At 44.6% G+C, this 18,814-nt stretch overlaps 1 protein-coding gene across 1 annotated transcript in view; it reads left to right on the top strand.

The window, feature by feature from the left end:
* Positions 1–18,814, top strand: part of negr1 (neuronal growth regulator 1) — a 325,691-nt gene that overhangs the window by 213,281 nt on the left and 93,596 nt on the right. The window contains exon 4 of the mRNA XM_056277000.1: positions 5,938–6,069. Coding sequence (XP_056132975.1) covers positions 5,938–6,069 — 132 coding nt within the window. The remainder of the gene's footprint in view (positions 1–5,937; positions 6,070–18,814) is intronic.

The following is an 18,814-nucleotide window of genomic DNA, read 5'->3' as shown; positions in this document are numbered from 1 at the left end:
TCAAGAGTGACCATCGGGTTCTTGGTCACCTCCCTGACCAAGGCCCTTCTCCCCCAATTGCTCAGTTTGGCTGGGCGGCCAGCTCTAGGAACAGTCCTGGTGGATCCAAACTTCTTCCATTTACGAATGATGGAGACAACTGTGCTCTTCGGGACCTTCAAAGCTGTAGAACATTTTTTGTACCCTTCCCCAGATCTGTGCCTCGATACAATCCTGTCTCGGAGGTCCACAGACAATTCCTTTGACTTCATGGCTTGGTTTCTGCTCTGACATGCACTGTCAACAGTTGGACGTTATATAGACAGGTGTGTGCCTTTCCAAATCATGTCCAATCAATTGAATTTACCACGGGTGGACTCCAATCAAGATGTAGAAACATCTCAAGGATGATCAGTGGAAACAGGATGAACCTGAGCTCAATTTTGAGTGTCATAGCAAAGGGTGTGAATACTTACAGTGGTGTGAAAAAGTGTTTGCCCCCTTCCTGATTTCTTATTTTTTTGCACGTTTGTCACACTTAAATGTTTCAATTCATCAAACAAATTTAAATATTAGACAAAGATAACACAAGTAAACACAAAATGCAGTTTTTAAATGAAGGTTTTTATTATTAAGGGAAAAAAAATCCAAAGCTACATGGCCCTGTGTGAAAAAGTGATTGCCCCCTAAACCTAATAACTGGTTGAGCCACCCTTAGCAGCAACAACTGCAATCAAGCGTTTGCGAGAACTGGCAATGAGTCTTTTACAGCGCTGTGGAGGAATTTTGGCCCACTCATCTTTGCAGAATTGTTGTAATTCAGCCATATTGGGGGGGTTTCGAGCATGAACCGCCTTTTTAAGGTCATGCCACAGCATCTCAACTGGATTCAGGTCAGGACTTTGACTAGGCCACTCCAAAGTCTTCATTTTGTTTTTCTTAAGACATTCAGAGGTGGACTTGCTGGTGTGTTTTGGATCATTGTCCTGCTGCAGAACCCAAGTACGCTCCAGCTTGAGGTCACGAACAGATGGCCGGGACATTCTCCTTCAGGATTTTTTGGTAGACAGCAGAATTCATGGTTCCATTTACCACAGCAAGTCTTCCAGGTCCTGAAGCAGCAAAATAGCCCCAGACCACCATATTTTACTGTTGGTATGATGTTCCTTTTCTGAAATGCTGTGTTACTTTTACGCCAGATGTAATGGGACACATACCTTCCAAAAAGTTCAACTTTTGTCTCGTCAGTCCACAGAGTATTTTCCCAAAAGTCTTGGGGATCATCAAGATGTTTTCTGGCAAAACTGAGATGAGCCTTTATGTTCTTTTTGCTCAGCAGTGGTTTTCGTCTTGGAACTCTGCCATGCAGGCCGTTTTTGCCCAGTGTCTTTCTTATAGTGGAGTCATGAACACTGACCTTAACTAAGGCAAGTGAGGCCTGCAGTTCTTTGGATGTTGTTGTGGGGTCTTTTGTGACCTCTTGGATGAGTCGTCGCTGCGCTCTTGGGGTAAATTGGTCGGCCGGCCACTCCTGGGAAGGTTCACCACTGTTCCATGTTTTCGCCATTTGTGGATAATGGCTCTCACTGTGGTTCGCTGGAGTCCAAAAGCTTTAGAAATGGCTTTATAACCTTTTCCAGACTGATAGATTTCAATTACTTTGTTTCTCATTTGTTCCTGAATTTCTTTGGATCACAGCATGATGTCTAGCTTTTGAGGCTCTTTTGGTCTACTTCACTTTGTCAGGCAGGTCCTATTTAAGTGATTTCTTGATTGAGAAGAGGTGTGGCAGTAATCAGGCCTGGGTATGGCTAGAGAAATTGAACTCAGCTTTCCAAAGATGTGATAAACCACACTTAATTTATGTTTTAACGGGGGGGGGGCAATCACTTTTTCACACAGGGCCATGTAGGTTTGGATTTTTCTTTTCCCTTAATAATAAAAACCTTAATTAAAAAAATGCATTTTGTGTTTACTTGTGTTATCTTTGTCTAATATTAAAATTTGTTTGATGATCTGAAACATTTAAGTGTGACAAACATGCAAAAAAATAAGAAATCAGGAAGGGGGCAAACACTTTTTCACACCACTGTATTTATTAAAATGTGCGGAAAGTGAAGGGGTGTGAATACTTTCCGCATGCACTGTATACCAACCTTCATTCCCAAATCCTTTTTTGACTCACTAGACTCAGTTATACCCTCCTACATATGGAAGGGCAAGCACCCTCGACTAAATAAAGTCCATCTTCAAAAAAATCTAAAAGCTACAGAGGCATGTCATTGCTTAATTTCTGCTTTTATTACTGGGTCACTAATATATGCTGCCTTACGTTTTGGTCACACTTTCATAACTAAGGTGACTGTCCATCATGGAGTTGAATTCGGGTCAAAAACCTTTCCAATTTAGCACTTCTTGAATCCTCACTCCCTCTTCCCCAAAATAAATCAATTGATAACCCAGTTATCTGGTACACCGTGAGAGTGAGGGCTCAGTTCAAAAAACAATTTGGTTTTCATGATTTTTCTCTCTCATGTCCTATTCTATCCAACCATCTCTTCCAACTTCTTCAGTTGATTCTGCATTTCAAGAATGTCACAGAAGGAGTATTGAACACTTTAAAGAATTTTTTATCATAAACAGTTTCGCATCATTTGAACAACTTTCTGAAAAGTTTAACCTACCAAATACCTTTTTTTTTCAGGTATACAGTGCATCCGGAAAGTATTCACACCCCGTCACTTTCCCCACATTTTGTTATGTTACAGCCTTGTCCCAAAATGGATTAAATTCCTTTTTGTTCTCATCAATCTACACACAATACCCAATAATGACAAAGTGAAAAAGGTTTTGTAGAATTTTTTGCAAATTTATTAAAAATAAAAAACTGAAATATTGCATGTACATAATTATTCACACCCTTTGCTATGACACTCAAAATTGAGCTCAGGTTCATCCTGTTTCCATTGATCATCCTTGAGATGTTTCTACATCTTGATTGGAGTCCACCCGTGGTAAATTCAATTGATTGGACATGATTTGGAAAGGCACACACCTGTCTATATAAGGTCCCACTGTTGACAGTGCATGACAGAGGAGAAACCAAGCCATGAAGTTAAAGGAATTATCTGTGGACCTCCGAGACAGGATTGTATCGAGGCACAGATCAGGGGAAGGGTACAAAAAAATTTCTACAGCTTTGAAGGTCCCGAAGAACACAGTGGTCTCCATCAATCGTAAATGGAAGAAGTTTGGATCCACCAGGACTGTTCCTAGAGCTGGCCGCCCAGCCAAACTGAGCAATCGGGGGAGAAGGGCCTTGGTCAGGGAGGTGACCAAGAACCCGATGGTCACTCTGACAGAGCTCCAATGTTCCTCTGTGGAGATGGGAGAACCTTCCAGAAGGACAAACTTCTCTGCAGCAGTCCACCAATCAGGCCTTTATGGTAGAGTGGCCAGACGGAAGCCTCTGCTCAGTAAAAAGCACATGATAGCCCGCTTGGAGTTTGCCAGAAAGCACCTAAAGGACTCTCAGACCATGAGAAAAAAGATTCTCTGGTCTGATGAAACCAAAATTGAACTCTTTGGCCTGAATGCCAAACGTCACGTCTGGAGGAAACCAGGCACCTCTCATCACCTTGCTAATACCATCCCTACAGTGAAGCATGGTTGTGGCAGCATCATCCTGTAGGGATGTTCTTCAGCGGCAGGAACTGGGAGATTAATCAAGATCGAGGGAAAGATGAATGGAGCAAAGTACAGAGAGATCCTTGATGAAAACCTGCTCCAGAGTGCTCAGGACCTCAGACTGGGGCAAAGGTTTACCTTTCAACACGACAACGACCCTAAGCACACAGCGAAGACAACAAAGCAGTGGCTTCGGGACAAGTCTGTGAATGTCCTTGAGTGGCCCAGCCAGAGCCCAGACTTGAACCCAATTGAACATCTCTGGAAAGACCTGAAAATAGCTGTGCAGCGACGCTCCCCATCTAACCTTACAGAGCTCGAGAGGATCTGCAGAGAAGAATGGGAGAAATACCCCAAATATAGGTGTGCCAGCTTGTAGCTTCATACCCAAGAAGACTTAAGGTTGTAATCGCTGCCAAGGGTGCCTCAATCAAGTACTGAGTAAAGGGTGTGAATACTTATGTACATGCAATATTTCAGTTTTTTATTTTTAATAAATTTGCAAAAATTTCTACAAAACCTTTTTCGCTTTGCCGTTATGGGGTATTGTGTGTAGATTGATGAGGAAAAAAAGGAATTTAATCCATTTTGGAATAAGGCTGTAACATAACAAAATGTGGGGAAAGTGAAGGGATGTGAATACTTTCTGGATGCACTGTATGCAAATCATACACTTTCTCCATTCTCAGATGACAAATGTTCCTGGGGCAGCTGATACGAACACCACTGACACATTTCTTTGTTTACATCCATTATGCAAAGGGTTAATATCAACTATCTGTGACAAGCTGGTAGGGATAAGATATGCCCCTCTCGACAAAATCAAATTTGCCTGGGAGCAGGATTTAAACCTTTCACTGTAGGAACTATATTTTGGATTCAATCTTCAAGCTGGTTAATTCAACATCCCTTTGTGCTCATCACTGTTTGTTACAGTTTAAAGTAGTGCACAGGGCCCTTTGTCCAAAGCCAAACCATCTCGTATTTACCCAGATGTGAATCCCTGCTATGACAAACGTAGAGGAGGTAAGGTATCCCTGATCCATGTGTTCTGGGCGTGTCGTAGCCTGGAAAAACACTGAAAGATCGTTTTCCAAACCTTATCCCTAATCCTGAATTTTGACCTAGAACCCAACCCACTGGTCACCCTCTTTGGAACCACTGGAGAGGATAACGTGTGCTGATTCCAATCAAATGCCGCACACTGTCCGTCGCCTCTCTTGGACAGATGTGCAGTATTGCTAAGATGGAGGAATGGATGCTGCCCTCCACCCACCCACCCAAGCTCAATGGCTGAGGGACAATATGTCCTGTCTAAACCTTGAAAAGATCCACTACTAAGTATGTAACTCAAACAAAAAAATTCCAAAAGGTGTGGGGACCTTTCCTGAAATACTTTCAGAACTTTCAGTCATAGTAAAGACTTAGTCCCTTGTTTTCTTTTGTCTCTCTGTTGGTTTTTGTCAGTAATATAAGCTGTAAAGGTTTATCAATTTCCAAACCCCCTTTTTTATTTACTTATTTATTTTCATTTCTTTCTTTATAAATATAAAACCCTACTTCCAGCACCTTCCTATATTACCCCAAGGAACCCTTTTATAATATGGAATCCTGGCTTGTAGATGGTGCTAGTCTGAGCGAGGGGTGATTGGGACAAGATTGCTATATATGCTCCTCTATTATAGATGTATTGGTAAACTTGACTTATCTGTTGAGCGCGCCACAAGTTTTCTGTGTGTATTTTGTTTGCTTGTTTAAAATTCAATAAAAATATTCTTGAGAAAAAAAATTGCTTGGTAGCATTGTTACCCTACCATAGTGTCTGTCGCTAATGACTTCACCATTGACGGTCATCTGTAAAGAAGTAATATGTGCATATAGCTGTGAGACAACTTTGCTCCAGGAGATGGGGTTAACTGCATGGCGTGTAGTTGAGTGAATGAAAACTGACTGGAAGTTAAAAAAAAAATCTTTCTAATGCCAATATGGATGGATTGATGCCCTGCTAATCCACTGTTATTGCAGTTTGCCAGAAAAGTTTTGAAGAGTTCACTGGAATATCTAATTGTATTATACTTATTGCTCAACTGGATGGTTTTCAGTTCAAATATTTTCTTAGGATAAGATCTTTTTATCAAAACAGTGTATTGTTGTGTCATTGTAAAATGTTGCTCTCAGGGTACTGACGACAGTATATGTATTTCTTTCTTTACGATTTGTCCTGATTCTTATCAAAATATAACCTTACTGACTGCGCTTTTCCATTTCCAGCCAGGAAGCAGGACAGTGGTGAATATCTCAACATCACCATCATCACAAGGGACCAAGCTGGGGACTACGAGTGCAGTGCTTTAAACGACATCGCCTCTCCTGACACCAAGACAGTGAAAGTCACAGTCAACTGTAAGTATATCTCTTTTTTTACCTTCCCTCTCTTCCATAATGGGCTGACAGGAATAGGAAAGAAGCGTAAGAGCAATCTCCAGCATGCCCCTAAACGTCCTTCAATGGAAAGCCTTCTTTACCAACGCAGAACCACAACCTCTTCAGTTCAAAAAAGTTTGGAAAAAGTAGGGAGCCGGAGTTTGAAGTTTCTCAATTTTTAATGAGAGAATTCCCTTTTTGTCAGAGCAGGGGAGGTGATTAATTCGTGCTAAGGAAAGGTCTGGCTCTTGTACGGACTACTCCATTATGCAGGTAATGAGTCTTTCAAAAGTGTGAGGGGACAATAATGAGGATCCTGGGCCTTAATGAATGATACAGGGCTTTAGACGTTGTGGTCACATGGAAATCAGCAGCTCAGAGCATGAGTGGAAGGGGTCGGCGGGCAATTATCACTTGACCATTTCTCTCATTTTTTTTTAAAGTGCTTCACTCCTCCACAGTTATTCATGGTATTTGTAGTGTCTATGACCTGTGCTGAATTGCACTGTTGTCCAAGCTCATCAGTCAGATGACTGTAGGCACCAACAGATGGATCGATAGGGGAAGATTCTGTAACATACATGGCAAATTACAAGCTAATTATGCGCCTTTTCAACATTGGTCCTTTTTTTTTCTCTCTATCCAGAGTTCTGCAAATGCAACGCTTCTTAACCAACAATCTCGATTCAGATGATACTCATATTGCCATTGGGTTTGAATGACTCTGAGTTCATTTTTGGTATTCAATGGTATCCTGTAGCCATTATTTTAATGTAAAGCCTTACTCTAACAATCTTGGCTTTGAGAGGAATCTCACAGGCCAGTCATTTTACAGCTCAATTGAGACAAGGGCTCAAGAAGAAAAGAGGCTTTGGCAATTCAAAAATGTCTTTATGCTCCATGACAAAGGAGATATTCACAAGTACGTATAGCGCACATGGCCGACAAAGAGGGACATTCTTAACGGAGAAAGAGGAGATGTGTGGAGTGAGTAGGGGTTTCACAGAATAGTCAACTGGCTGACTGTCAAGACCACTAGTCGACACTGTGCATTGTTAGTTACAGACTAATCGTTCATGTGTGGTTTTAGCACTGTGCAGTAATAAAGCAGTGGCAATGCAGCTACAGCAGATATGCAACTGGGGGCGCTGTGGGTAGGTGGAACATAGATTTGTTGAACATGGATTTTTTTGAACAATCATTTTCTACATTATGCCATGTTAAATAAACAGAACTTATGGTATTTAGAGAAGGAAAGACTACCACTATCCCTGTGTTTCAGTTTAATGAGTGACCATGTTAACCGGTGACTTCAGTGATGGCAGCTGTTGAAAACACAAACAAAACTCATAGCATCCTCCTAAAAGCTTTTAATTTTACTTTAATCAATTTTAAATACACACTCATCTGTGTTCAAATCTATGCTGACCATTTACATAAGTTAAATTGTGCTCAGCAAGCCACATTCACCTCTCGTAACGTTTCTTATAATGTGGGAAACAAACCGCAGCCGGCTGTGCAGCTGTATTTTCAAGACTCAGCGTTTTTGGTTTTTAGCGATTTTCACCAAAAAATGCTCAGACTTTTTAAAAGGAGCAGATCGGTTTAAACTGATTTTCCACCCGGATTTTATGTTTCCACGGATCCAAAAGTTGTTCCTGTTCATGTGAGGTTATGTAACAGTGTCCTCTTGTGGCGAAATTCGGCATGCTGGATGGCTTTGTAAATAAATGACGAAAACACGGAACCTGGTGTATTTTGTACCGTTATCCTCAATTGGAAAGTGACCCATATTCTTTAATGTAACCTGTAACGTTATAATGTCAATTTCCTCATTAGACGCTAACTGCTATGCTAATCTGTGTTTTTCCCCACATTAAAAGTAACTTCAAGAAATTTGAATGCTTCTTGTTGGCGACACCATGAGACCTGCTATGTTATGAGGTTTGGAGACAGTGGCACTGACGAAAAGACAGTAGGTGGAGCTGAAGGTGGCAGAGTTTAAGATGTCAAGATCTTCATTGGGAGTGATGAAGAAGGACAGGATTAGGAACGAGTATATTAGAGGGACAGCTCAAGCTGTTGAGTGTTTTAATAATACCAGGCCAGACGGTTTGGAGACAAAGCAAGAGGGGCAAGATTGAGATGGTTTGGACATGTGTGGAGGAGAGATGCTGGGTATATTGGGAGAAGGATGCTGAATATGGAGCTGCCAGGGAAGAGGAAAAGAGGAAAGCCGAAGAGGAGGTTTATGGATGTGGTGAGGGAGGACATGCAGGTGGCTGGTGTGATAGAGAAAGATGCAGAGGACAGGAAGAAATGGAAACAGATGATCTGCTATGGCGACCCCTAACGGGAGCAGCCAAAAGTAGTAGAAGTAGTAGTAGTAGTAGGACAAAAAGGACCAGACGAATATATACTGTATTGAACATTCAATTTAAGATAATTTAAGTCTTTCAGGCTTTTCAACAGCTGCTCACACCGTCACCATGACAACCATGGATGCACTCAGCATAAGGTCACCAGAACACGGTCACACCTGCAAGAAAGCAGTCAGGTTGTTACTGCAGTCAGACAGGCGGAGCAGCGACCGGGACGGCTCGGAAGAGTTGGGTAATTGGCCAAGTACAATTGGGGAGAAAAGGGGGGGGCAGTATCTCCAGCTTAGACAAACATGCTGGGGGTTTAGTCCAATCAGATTGTGGCTGGTTTGTAAACGGCCTCTCAGAACCAATTGAAGGCTCTGCTATTTCATCCAGCCCCAGGTTGGTCCCGCCCACATTAGTTAACTGTTTACTGGTTGTATTTGAGACCTTTTTTGACGAGAATTGATCGTTGTTATTGGGTGAAAAAATATGATATATCTTCTGCGATTAATCGACTACTCAACTATTTTTTGGGAGTAGTTGCTAAAATGCAGCAGTTGTGAGTGCCCCAAGAGTGAGTTTTGTGGAATCAAGTTTTCAAAGTGAATAAATAGATGAAGCCGCCTTGCTTTTACAGTTGGGCAGCGTCACCAGCAGTTGAACACCAGGGCACTGCTTGGGTTGGGGAGTGTATTTTGTCAGGCGTTGAGAGAGTATTTATCTGTCTCACCGGACCAGTGCCTACAGTTATCTGAAGTTGGCAGTGCTGCAGATTCCCTCCCTCCATTGACCCTCTGCTCTTTCTTCTTCATGGCTCTGTATTGCAGGAGGAAATCATTTTCCTCGGGTTATAGGTACACGGGATACTTAGTAGACTTCTTTGAGTACACTCGAGTTCTGTGCCACTAAAGTTTAACAACAGGATGTCTGAAGTGGTATAATTGATATAAAGTGCTGATTCTCATCCCCACTTAATAAGTTCAGTATTTTTGGTAATTTCCTTTTCTCTGCAGGGATAAATAAAGTTTACCTTAAAATCCTACCTTTTTTGGGAGGGGGGGGGGGTCCCGGTAGCGTAGTGGTCTATTCCGTTGCCTATCAACATGGGCATTGCCGGTTGGAATCCCCGTGTTACCTCCGGCTTGGTCGGGCGTCCCTACAGACACAATTGGCCGTGTCTGCGGGAAGCCAGATGTGGATATGTGTCCTGGTTGCTGCTCTAGCGCCTCCTCTGGTCAGTTGGGGCGCCTTTTCAGGGTGGAGGGGGAAGTGGGGGGAACAGCGTGATCCTCCCACTCGCTACATCCCTCTGGCGAAACTCCTCACTGTCAGGTGAAAGGAAGCGGCTGGTGACTCCACATGTATCGGAGGAGGCATGTGGTAGTCTGCAGCCCTCCCCGGATCAGCAGAGGGGGTGGAGCAGAGACTGGGACGGCTCGGAAGAGTGGGGTAATGGGCCAGATACAATTGGGGAGAAAAGCGGGAGGGATAAAAAAAATCCTACTTTTTAGCTCCTTGTAAAAATATACAGGAGTTCATGATAACATGTGGAACAGCCTACAGGTTGTTGGAAGCCCAAGCACAATATCTCTTCCCCCTGGAAGTTGGAAATAACGAAGAAAGGGATAATGTAGCAACAACACAGTTTTTTAAATGCCATGGATCCTGACATGGAAGTCATATGTGGATATCGTAGTGTAGGTGCATGTGTTTATATATGGGTAGGTCCATATTAAAGTACTGTCTCTGCTAGTACTATGCTTTACACCCAACACAGATCAAGGCCCAGGGTCCTGGAGGAGCTGTGATTTCGCTGCAGCCCTGCCTCACATATTCTGTTTTCTCTTGACAAGCCCTAATTCAAAATCCATCAGCAATAATTAGTTTGGGCGAGGTGAAGGGGGCTGTCTGTGTCTACACTGACAATAAATCTCAGCGCTATCTCCCCCTCTGCTCGTAAATATTTGACTATTGCTGATGCTCCGTTTAAGCTACGGCCGACACATGGCTCCACCGAGTCAGAATTTTCTGGCCTGGCAAGCTCCTCAAACACGATGGCCCTGTATTTATTGTGCCGTTTGTCATTTTAAATGTTACATAGTAAAAATGTTAACTTTGAGACATGCATATGAACTGAATAAGGTCCTAATGTTAAGATTTCGGCTCTAGCATCCTTGTGCCAGAATATTGTATTCTATGTGGGATGGTGCTGGTACATTCCCTCTCCTCTGAATTCGTGCTTCTTCTACTGGATGTTTTGGTTGGTATGTAAAACCCGGTATTAAATGAGCCCCGGTGCTAAATTATTACAGACTGTAGTATCGATAAACTCCGACGTTAACAGTTCTACCATCGTTATTGGAGAAATTAAGAAAATAAATTTCCAATTAATTGAGGCTACATGAACGTTATCTTGCACCTTTATTCTCCCCAACTCCGTTTCTAATTTGCAATAACATATGATTCATTTTCACTGTTCCCGGTCCAGGAAGACATATCTCTCTCTCTCTCTCTCTCTCTCTCTCTCTCTCTCTCTCTCTCTCTCTCTCTCTCTCTCTCAGAGTCTGTCGTATGTGTGAGCTTAGGGGCGGGGCCAGCTCTCGCTGCCTGTCTCATTCTCTCACTCTTTCTCTCTCTCTTGCTCTATCTCTCTCTGTATCTCTCTTGATCTATATCTTTCTTTCTGTAGCTCTCTCTTGCTCTATCGCTGCCTTTCTGTGTCTCTCTTGCTCTCTCTCTATCTGTCTCTCGCTTTCTGTTTCTCTCTATCTCGCTTTTTCTCTCTCTCTTGCTATAGCTCTATCTCTCTCGCTCTTTCTCTCTATCTCTCGCTCTCTTTGTCTCTCTCGCTCTATCGCTTTCTCTCTCTATCTCTCTCTGTCTCTCTCACACACACACACACACACACACACACACACACATAGAGCCTGCTGTCAGTGACGGTAGTGAAGAGGAACTAAACAGATAAAAGTCTGGTTATACGTCAGTAGAGTCGGTCTGGTTGTACGTCAGTAGAGTCGGTCTGGTTGTACGTCAGTAGAGTCGGTCCGGTTATACGTCAGTAGAGTCGGTCCGGTTGTACGTCAGTAGAGTCGGTCCGGTTGTACGTCAGTAGAGTCGGTCTGGTTGTACGTCAGTAGAGTCGGTCCGGTTGTACGTCAGTAGAGTCGGTCCGGTTGTACGTCAGTAGAGTCGGTCTGGTTGTACGTCGGTAGAGTCGATGCTGACAATGCTCGTTGCCACAGGTGCAACAAGTCTTTTGCATGTAAGGGCAGAAACACACGCAGTCTTTCCAAACATGTAGAGGAAGTGCATCAAATACAGGCAGAGAAATGCCGTTTTGGACTGCCTAGCTTGTAGCTCATCTCTCGTTGTCCATCCACCTCAGGTGTGTTATGTATGCTAGCAGCCTGGAGCCCACATGGAGCTAACTAGATTATACACACATGGGTTATGGTTAAAAGTAATGCTCTGTTCAGGCATGAGAAAATAAAAACGACATGTATCCTGTTCTTAATTATTTTTTTCTCTTAAAAAATAAAAAAGAATGATAAGAGCACTGTTAAAGTACTGGATCAATAAGCGGTATCGGTAGGAGTAGTAGTACCGTTAAAATCTTAACGAGGCTGATCCCTGTTGGTCTGTGTGTGTGGACGCGCCTGCCGGTGGACCATGTGTGGGGACTATAGAGACAGTCATACTCTGAGAATTGTGACAAATGGACTCATTTACAAAGATAAGGCAGCAGAATGAATGAATCGAGGTTGTCCATTGGAGCGGTTGATACAGCCACAGCAGGACAAGGGGGCTCGGCCATCTGGTGGCCACTCCGCGCCGCCGTTCCAAAGCCCGGGCACAATCCTCCCTCCATCAGAGGGAGAGGGATGAGCCGAGGCCCCGGCCCAATCTATCATTCAAGCTCCCCTCCTGCACATCAGTGTATATTCACAGAGCTCCTAAGGCCCCTGGGGAATCGGTGAGGGATTGGTGTGCCGAATGGAAAATGAGGATAACGGTGTTACATGACACTAAGTATCTCCAGGAGGTGAGAGGACAATGACATAAAAGAAAGCAAAGTGCCAAAGAGTATAACCCGCCACACCAGCATGCATTTGATTTGGTAAACAAAAGGCTGTCTCTCATTTGCGGTGTGCTCCATTTTGGCTGAAAGGAACCATTTTCAGCCACTCAGCCTATTGAGGGTTCTCCTGGGTGATTTTGAAGGTTTCAATTTGACTTCCCCAGCTGCACAGTCTCGAATCTGACACTAAAAACAACAACAAGAAGAAAGAAGACTGTCATGGAAATAAAGTCTTAAAAACCTGCTGCCACACAATGTTTTGACAGAAAATTGGCTCGCAGTAGTGATGCGTGTCAAGTTGTCGTGTGGATGTCTGGATTTCATGTGGTTTGGGCTAGTTATTAAGGCTCTGATTCTCTCGGGTGATTTGCCGTGGGAGGAGTCAGACTTACTCTCATGGCGATCGCAGTCACCGATCCTGCCACAACCTTTTCCTGTTAATAGCAGTTACATGAAGTTATGCCATTATGCCATTTCCCATTCCGGTGTGGGAAGATGGATGCATGAATTCGTGTTTGCAGCAGCCTCACCTGGTGCCGGTGTTGGAAGATGGCGGCGCGAATTCACATTTGCGGCGGCCTCACCCAGCACCGTGCGTGCAGTGTCTTCATCCACGTCGGCGTCTTAAGTTTTGTCTTCATTTGATGACTGGGAGAGCTGGCGCTGGATCGGCTAGGAGAGCGGGGCAGCTAAGCTAACTGCTAGCCCATGCAGACCGGCAGTTCTGATAACACTGACTGCGGTCTTGCGGCGGCCTCACCTGGCGTTGACTGTGGTGTTTTTGATGTCGTCATGAGGAGTGCAGGGAGGTGTGTCGAGGGTTACTGGCTGGGAGAGCTGGCGCTGGATCAGCCGAGAGAGCTTTGTCTGCTTCGTCCGGTGGGCCCGGGAACTACAGCCCCTGCCTGGAGCTGCACCCGAGGAGGAAACACTGAGGGTGGTCTGACAGGGTGCGGAAGCTGGGCGGGCTAAGCTAGCTACTAGCCCATGCAGACCAGCGGTTCGGACAGTAATCCTGGCTGGCGTTCGTTCCCTTGGACAGTGATTTTTTGTTGTTGTTTAGATTGGATATATGTGTTGGTTCGGATATGTGTGTTCTTGTCATTTTTGGACGTGTTTTTGTCTTTGTGTTATACTGCTGTAGGCTGGGGGAAACGGCATTTCGTTTCATTTAATGTACACAAGTGCATGAAGTGACACAACAAATGCCCCTTTTCCACTACATGGCACCAGCTCAACTTGACTCGACTCGCTTCTGTGTTGTTTTCCATTACCGTAACAGTAACCCCCTCAGTGTACCCGCTCCAGTTTTTTTGGAACCTCAACAACGGTGGTACCAGAAAAGTGGTAACAGTTACCAAAATGCTTTCCAGAAATGGAAAACAAAAAAAAGGGCGAGTCGAGTCATGCCGGTATCATGTAATGGAAAAGGGGCATTAAAATGTTCCTGATTCCTAAAGGGAGCTAATCCTGTCTGCACTGTTTCCCTTTTATCCACCTAATAAGACAACATAGGAGTGAATGGCACTGACATTTCAAGGGTTTAATTAAACACATGGCCAAATAACTTCTTTCCCTTTTCAAAATAGCAGCAGCTTTTTAAGCAAGAGTGCAGTTGATCTCTGGGCTAATTGCAGATTATGACCACTAATTAAAATAAGCAAACCGACATAATGATGATAAAATTAAGCTCCGGCATGTTGCAGGTTTATTAGTGCTGTGCCTAACATTTGGTCTCACATGATATGATGAGTCAGAAGCTTGCTCGCTGAAGCCGTTTCACCGTGGTGCAACCAATCACCAAGCAGCAGCCTTACAACCGCCTCGCAAATCCACCGCCTGAATCCCTCCAATACTCAACAGGCTTCCTTGATCAGGGTATTGCTAATTAAATTATAGTCTTCCCTGCACTCTTTATTGTTCCTGTGATGAATGGATGGCGACCAAGAGCCTTTATCAAGCCAGACCTGAGTGATGGCAACCATCCAGGAGGTCATGGAGAAATCAGATTGGCTGAAAAGCCCCTACTTGCCTAAAGGATATTTCAGCGGCGACTTTACCTGATGAAATCTGATCCCTGACCCACTTCCGAATTTACATATTCATCTCCGCTGCAGGGTTTGTGATGTTATTGCCTGAAAATCTCCCTGCACAGTTTGAATCAAAGGCATTAATATCACATCTAGGTGCCTTAGTCAGAGGGATGAATGAGGCAGAAACCACCGTGGAACCACCTCCGCCGCAGATAAAAAGCCACGGCTTGATTAATTAATGAAGCGCCCTCGTTGTATTAGAATGAAGGTGTCTGTAACTTGCTACCACTGTAGAATAACAACAGCAAGACCCTGCTCCTCTTTCAAACACTTTTTCAGCTGAGACATCACAGAGGCATTTGACCTCCTTTTGTAGGCTAGTGTGGTATTATCCTCCCCCCCAAGGTATAGGTCCACTTCTGCTTCCCCTTAAATAAATGACGATATATGGATTCCTTTATCAAAATATCATGACCGAAAAGTGTCATGATATCTCCACAGGTTAGCCATTCATGTGTTTGCAGACGAGCTTTTTACATGCAGCAAAGTGCCGGTGCAGTCTTTGCATGTGTTTGCTGTTAAGGGGATGTGCACCTCCATCCATCCATTATCCTAGCTGCTTAGCCGAATCCGGGTCATGGGGACACTGGAGCCTATCCCAGCAGTCACTGGGCGGCAGGCGGGGAGACACCCTGGACAGGCCGCCAGGCCATCACAGGGCCGACACACACACACACACACACACACACACACACACACACACACACACCAGTGGTGGCTGGCCAGTAGAGGGCGCTGGGGTGCCTCCCCCTTCAAATGTCAAGAGATGAAAATCTACTTCAACATGTTAAATAGAATTTAGTTTTATAATGCAAATAATTATGAAATAAAAGTGTTTTTCAGTCTGTGAGCGCCTGTCAGCAGCCATTAAATATTGGTTCCAAATGGTATTTGGTTGATTTCTGTCTGAATACATATACTTCCTGGGTGAGGGGCGCTGGCCAAACGATACCTTATGTAAGCCCTCAAACTTGTGGCGAGCAGGTGACCTGAGGCTACTGTCTAATTGGTTTCTTCAGAGTTTCCATGGGGCGCAGTCCAGACACTCCCACTTTTATTGGCAGCAAATTGGTGTTGTTTTAATGTTTTTTGATCTAATGTGATTGGACAATTCTCGTGGCTGTCAATCATTTTCACACCGACCAGGACACCTTGTCTCAACTGTCAATCATCCACCATCTACGAGCCCTGATAAAATCTATAGGCTGCATTGTCCTTCTTAATAAATCTGTGACTGTGTGGACATTAAAGCAGCTGTCAAGTGTGCTGCGCCAAGGTAAATTGCGCCCCCACCCCAAAACAAAAAATGTTTCGCACCAGCCGCCACTGACCCACACACATTCACACCTAGGGACAATTTAGTACGGCCGATTCACCTGACCTACATGTCTTTGGGAGGAAACCGGAGCCCCCGGAGGAAACCCACGCAGACACGAGGAGAACATGCAAACTCCACACAGAGGACGACCCGGGATGACCCCCAAGGTTGGACTACCCTGGGGCTCGAACCCAGGACCTTCTTGCTGTGAGGCGACCACGCTAACCACTGCGCCACTGTGCTGCAGTAATATTTATATATTATGCTAAAAGTAAACACCATATATCACTATACCAATGTGCACCTTAGTCAGATTATTTAGTTCCCTGCTGAGACTGCATGTTAGTCAACAGATTATTGGGAGTGAAGGGGGGTGTATTGACTTGCGCCACCTAGCAGGCAACAGACTGTTCGCTCAAGCCTGGTCGCAATATCCTGTGTTCAAATCCATCTCTTTTTTATTTTTTGGATTGTTTGCCCCAGTTTTCTCCCTAATTGTACCTGGCTAATTACCCCACTCTTCCGAGCCGTCCTGGTCGCTGCTCCACCCCCTCTGCCGATCCGGGGAGGGCTGCAGACGACCACATGCCTCCTCCGATACACGTGGAGTCTCCAGCCGCTTCTTTTCACCGGACAGTGCGGCGCTTCACCAGGGGGACGTAGTGCGTGGGAAGATCACACTATTCCCCCCATTTCCCCCTCCCCCCCGGACAGGCGCCCCGACCGACTGAAGGAGGCGCTAGTACAGTGACCAGGACACATACCGGCATCCGGTTTCCCGCCCGCAGACACGGCCAATTGTGTCTGCAGGGACGCCCGACCAAGCTGGAGTCAAATCCATCTCGCAGCTTTTCAGTCTGCCATACTCCACCTTCCTGACTCGTGAAGAAAAATATGCTTCAATGTTTTTCCAAAGAATGAAAGGAAAAGCAGTCTTGACTGATTTACAAATGATGAGCTCCACAGCTACAAAGCTCCATTCCTCTCATTTTATGAGATGCAATTTGACAGTTTGTACAAACTTTTGTCATGCATTTTGAAAGTACACGGACCACCAGCTGTCATGTTTTGCAGCGTCTGTCAGCGCCTCACATGTGCTTACACTAAAGCCTTTTGAAAGCCCGCCAGATGTTTTGTCATTCACGCTGCATCCCTGCAACAGTCAGGATGACGCTGCATGACAAGTCAGAAAAAAACGGGTAAGAAGGATTTGCACCATTTTTTAAAATGGATATGTGCCCTGGGATATTCTGGAATATCCATCTCGAATCCTTCCTGTTCTTTTTAAGCCAACCTTCTCGCTTTAATCATACAACACATTTTGTAAATAAGAAATGCAACACAACAGACTTTGCATGCTCTTAGGAAGGCGTTTAAAGTGATAAAGTACCCTAATAAAGTGATAAGTACCATACCAAGTGGGGAGATGGCGGTGCGAATTCACATTGTACGGTCCATGCAGTGTCTTTGTCCATGTTTGCGTCTTAAGTTTGTTTTGTCTTCGTTTGATGGCTGAGAGAGCTGGCGTCTGCTGCGTCCTGTGGGCCCAGACCGGAGTTGCACCCGAAGAGGTAACACAAGGGCGGTCTGACAGGATCCAGAAGCGGGGCAGGCTAAGCTAACTGCTAGCCCATTCAGACCGGCAGTTCCCATAACACCGAGATAACACTGAGGGCGGTCTGGCGGCAGCCTTGCCTAGTGTCGACTGTGCAGTGTTTTTGTCTGCGTCTGTATTTGTGTCGTCGTGTGGAGTGCGGTAGGTGTGTTGAAGGTGTCTGGCTGGGGCAGCCTTGTCTGCTGCATCCTGTGGGCCCAGGGACCACGGCCCCTACCTGGAGCTGTGCCCGAAGAGGAAACACAGGGTGGTCTGACAGGATGCAGAAGCGGGGCAGGCTAAGCTAACTGCTAGCCCATGCAGACCGGAGGTTTTGACAGTCCTCCTGGCTGGCATTCATTCTCTGGACTTTTTGGACTGTGTTGCACTGAGCGGACTGTGTTGTTAACTGTTTGTGTTTTTTTGTTTTTTGCTGTGTTCTCTCTGTTTTTGTGTGTTTTTGGTGGTGTCGTTTTTGGGAAATTTGGAACGTGTGTTTTTGTCTTTTGTGTCGCGCTGCTGTGGGCTGGGGGAAACGGAAGTTCCTTTCTTTTGTGTACGCAAGTACATGAAAGAAATGCCAATACATTGTTCCTGATTCCTGATAAAGGCAAAGTATTTATCTAAACAATACACTGGTGTGTGTGTGTGTAAATGTGAATATTAGGGTGGTAGTGGTATTTTAGTGAACCAGCTGTTTACATGATACACAGCCACAAGTTAAGGTGTGTGTAGTTGTGGCTGTGTATCGCATCTGTGTGCCATAAACCGTTTTGTCAGATTTTGTAGGGAATCCGACCTGGAGACGAGCATTTAGAATCATTACATAGCAATATCTTATCTTCTCACTGATGGTCTCATTTGATCACGGTGTACTTATAGAGGCATCAAAATCAGATGGAGGTTTATAAACAACCAGTGAAAAAGTCAAAGCAGCTTTAACCAGAATGCATTAGAGCTTCACCATCAGTCGGCTCTGTGCATAACTAGTCCACTGACTTCCGGTTTCTACTGCAGCGATCATACCAGTTTCCTGTTTGATGCCATGTGCTATTGACAATGGCATATTGTTCGCAATGCCTGCAAGATTTACCATGGATAACTGTCAACGACATGCACAGAATTGTCGACAAACTTTCACCTGCACCTTCCAGCTAACGGGTGAAAAGTTTCAAGTTGTAGATATCAAATTACGTCCACTATTCTATCCGTCCGTCCGCTCATCCTCTTAATTTTGGATTTGCCCTGTGATGGACTGGCAGCCTGTCCAAG

This window comes from Lampris incognitus, chromosome 3, assembly GCF_029633865.1.
Source record: "Lampris incognitus isolate fLamInc1 chromosome 3, fLamInc1.hap2, whole genome shotgun sequence".
In the NCBI taxonomy this organism is placed as follows: Eukaryota; Metazoa; Chordata; class Actinopteri; order Lampriformes; family Lampridae; genus Lampris; species Lampris incognitus.
The sequence above is the reverse complement of the archived record's forward strand: the minus strand, read 5'-3'. Positions and strand labels throughout refer to the sequence as shown.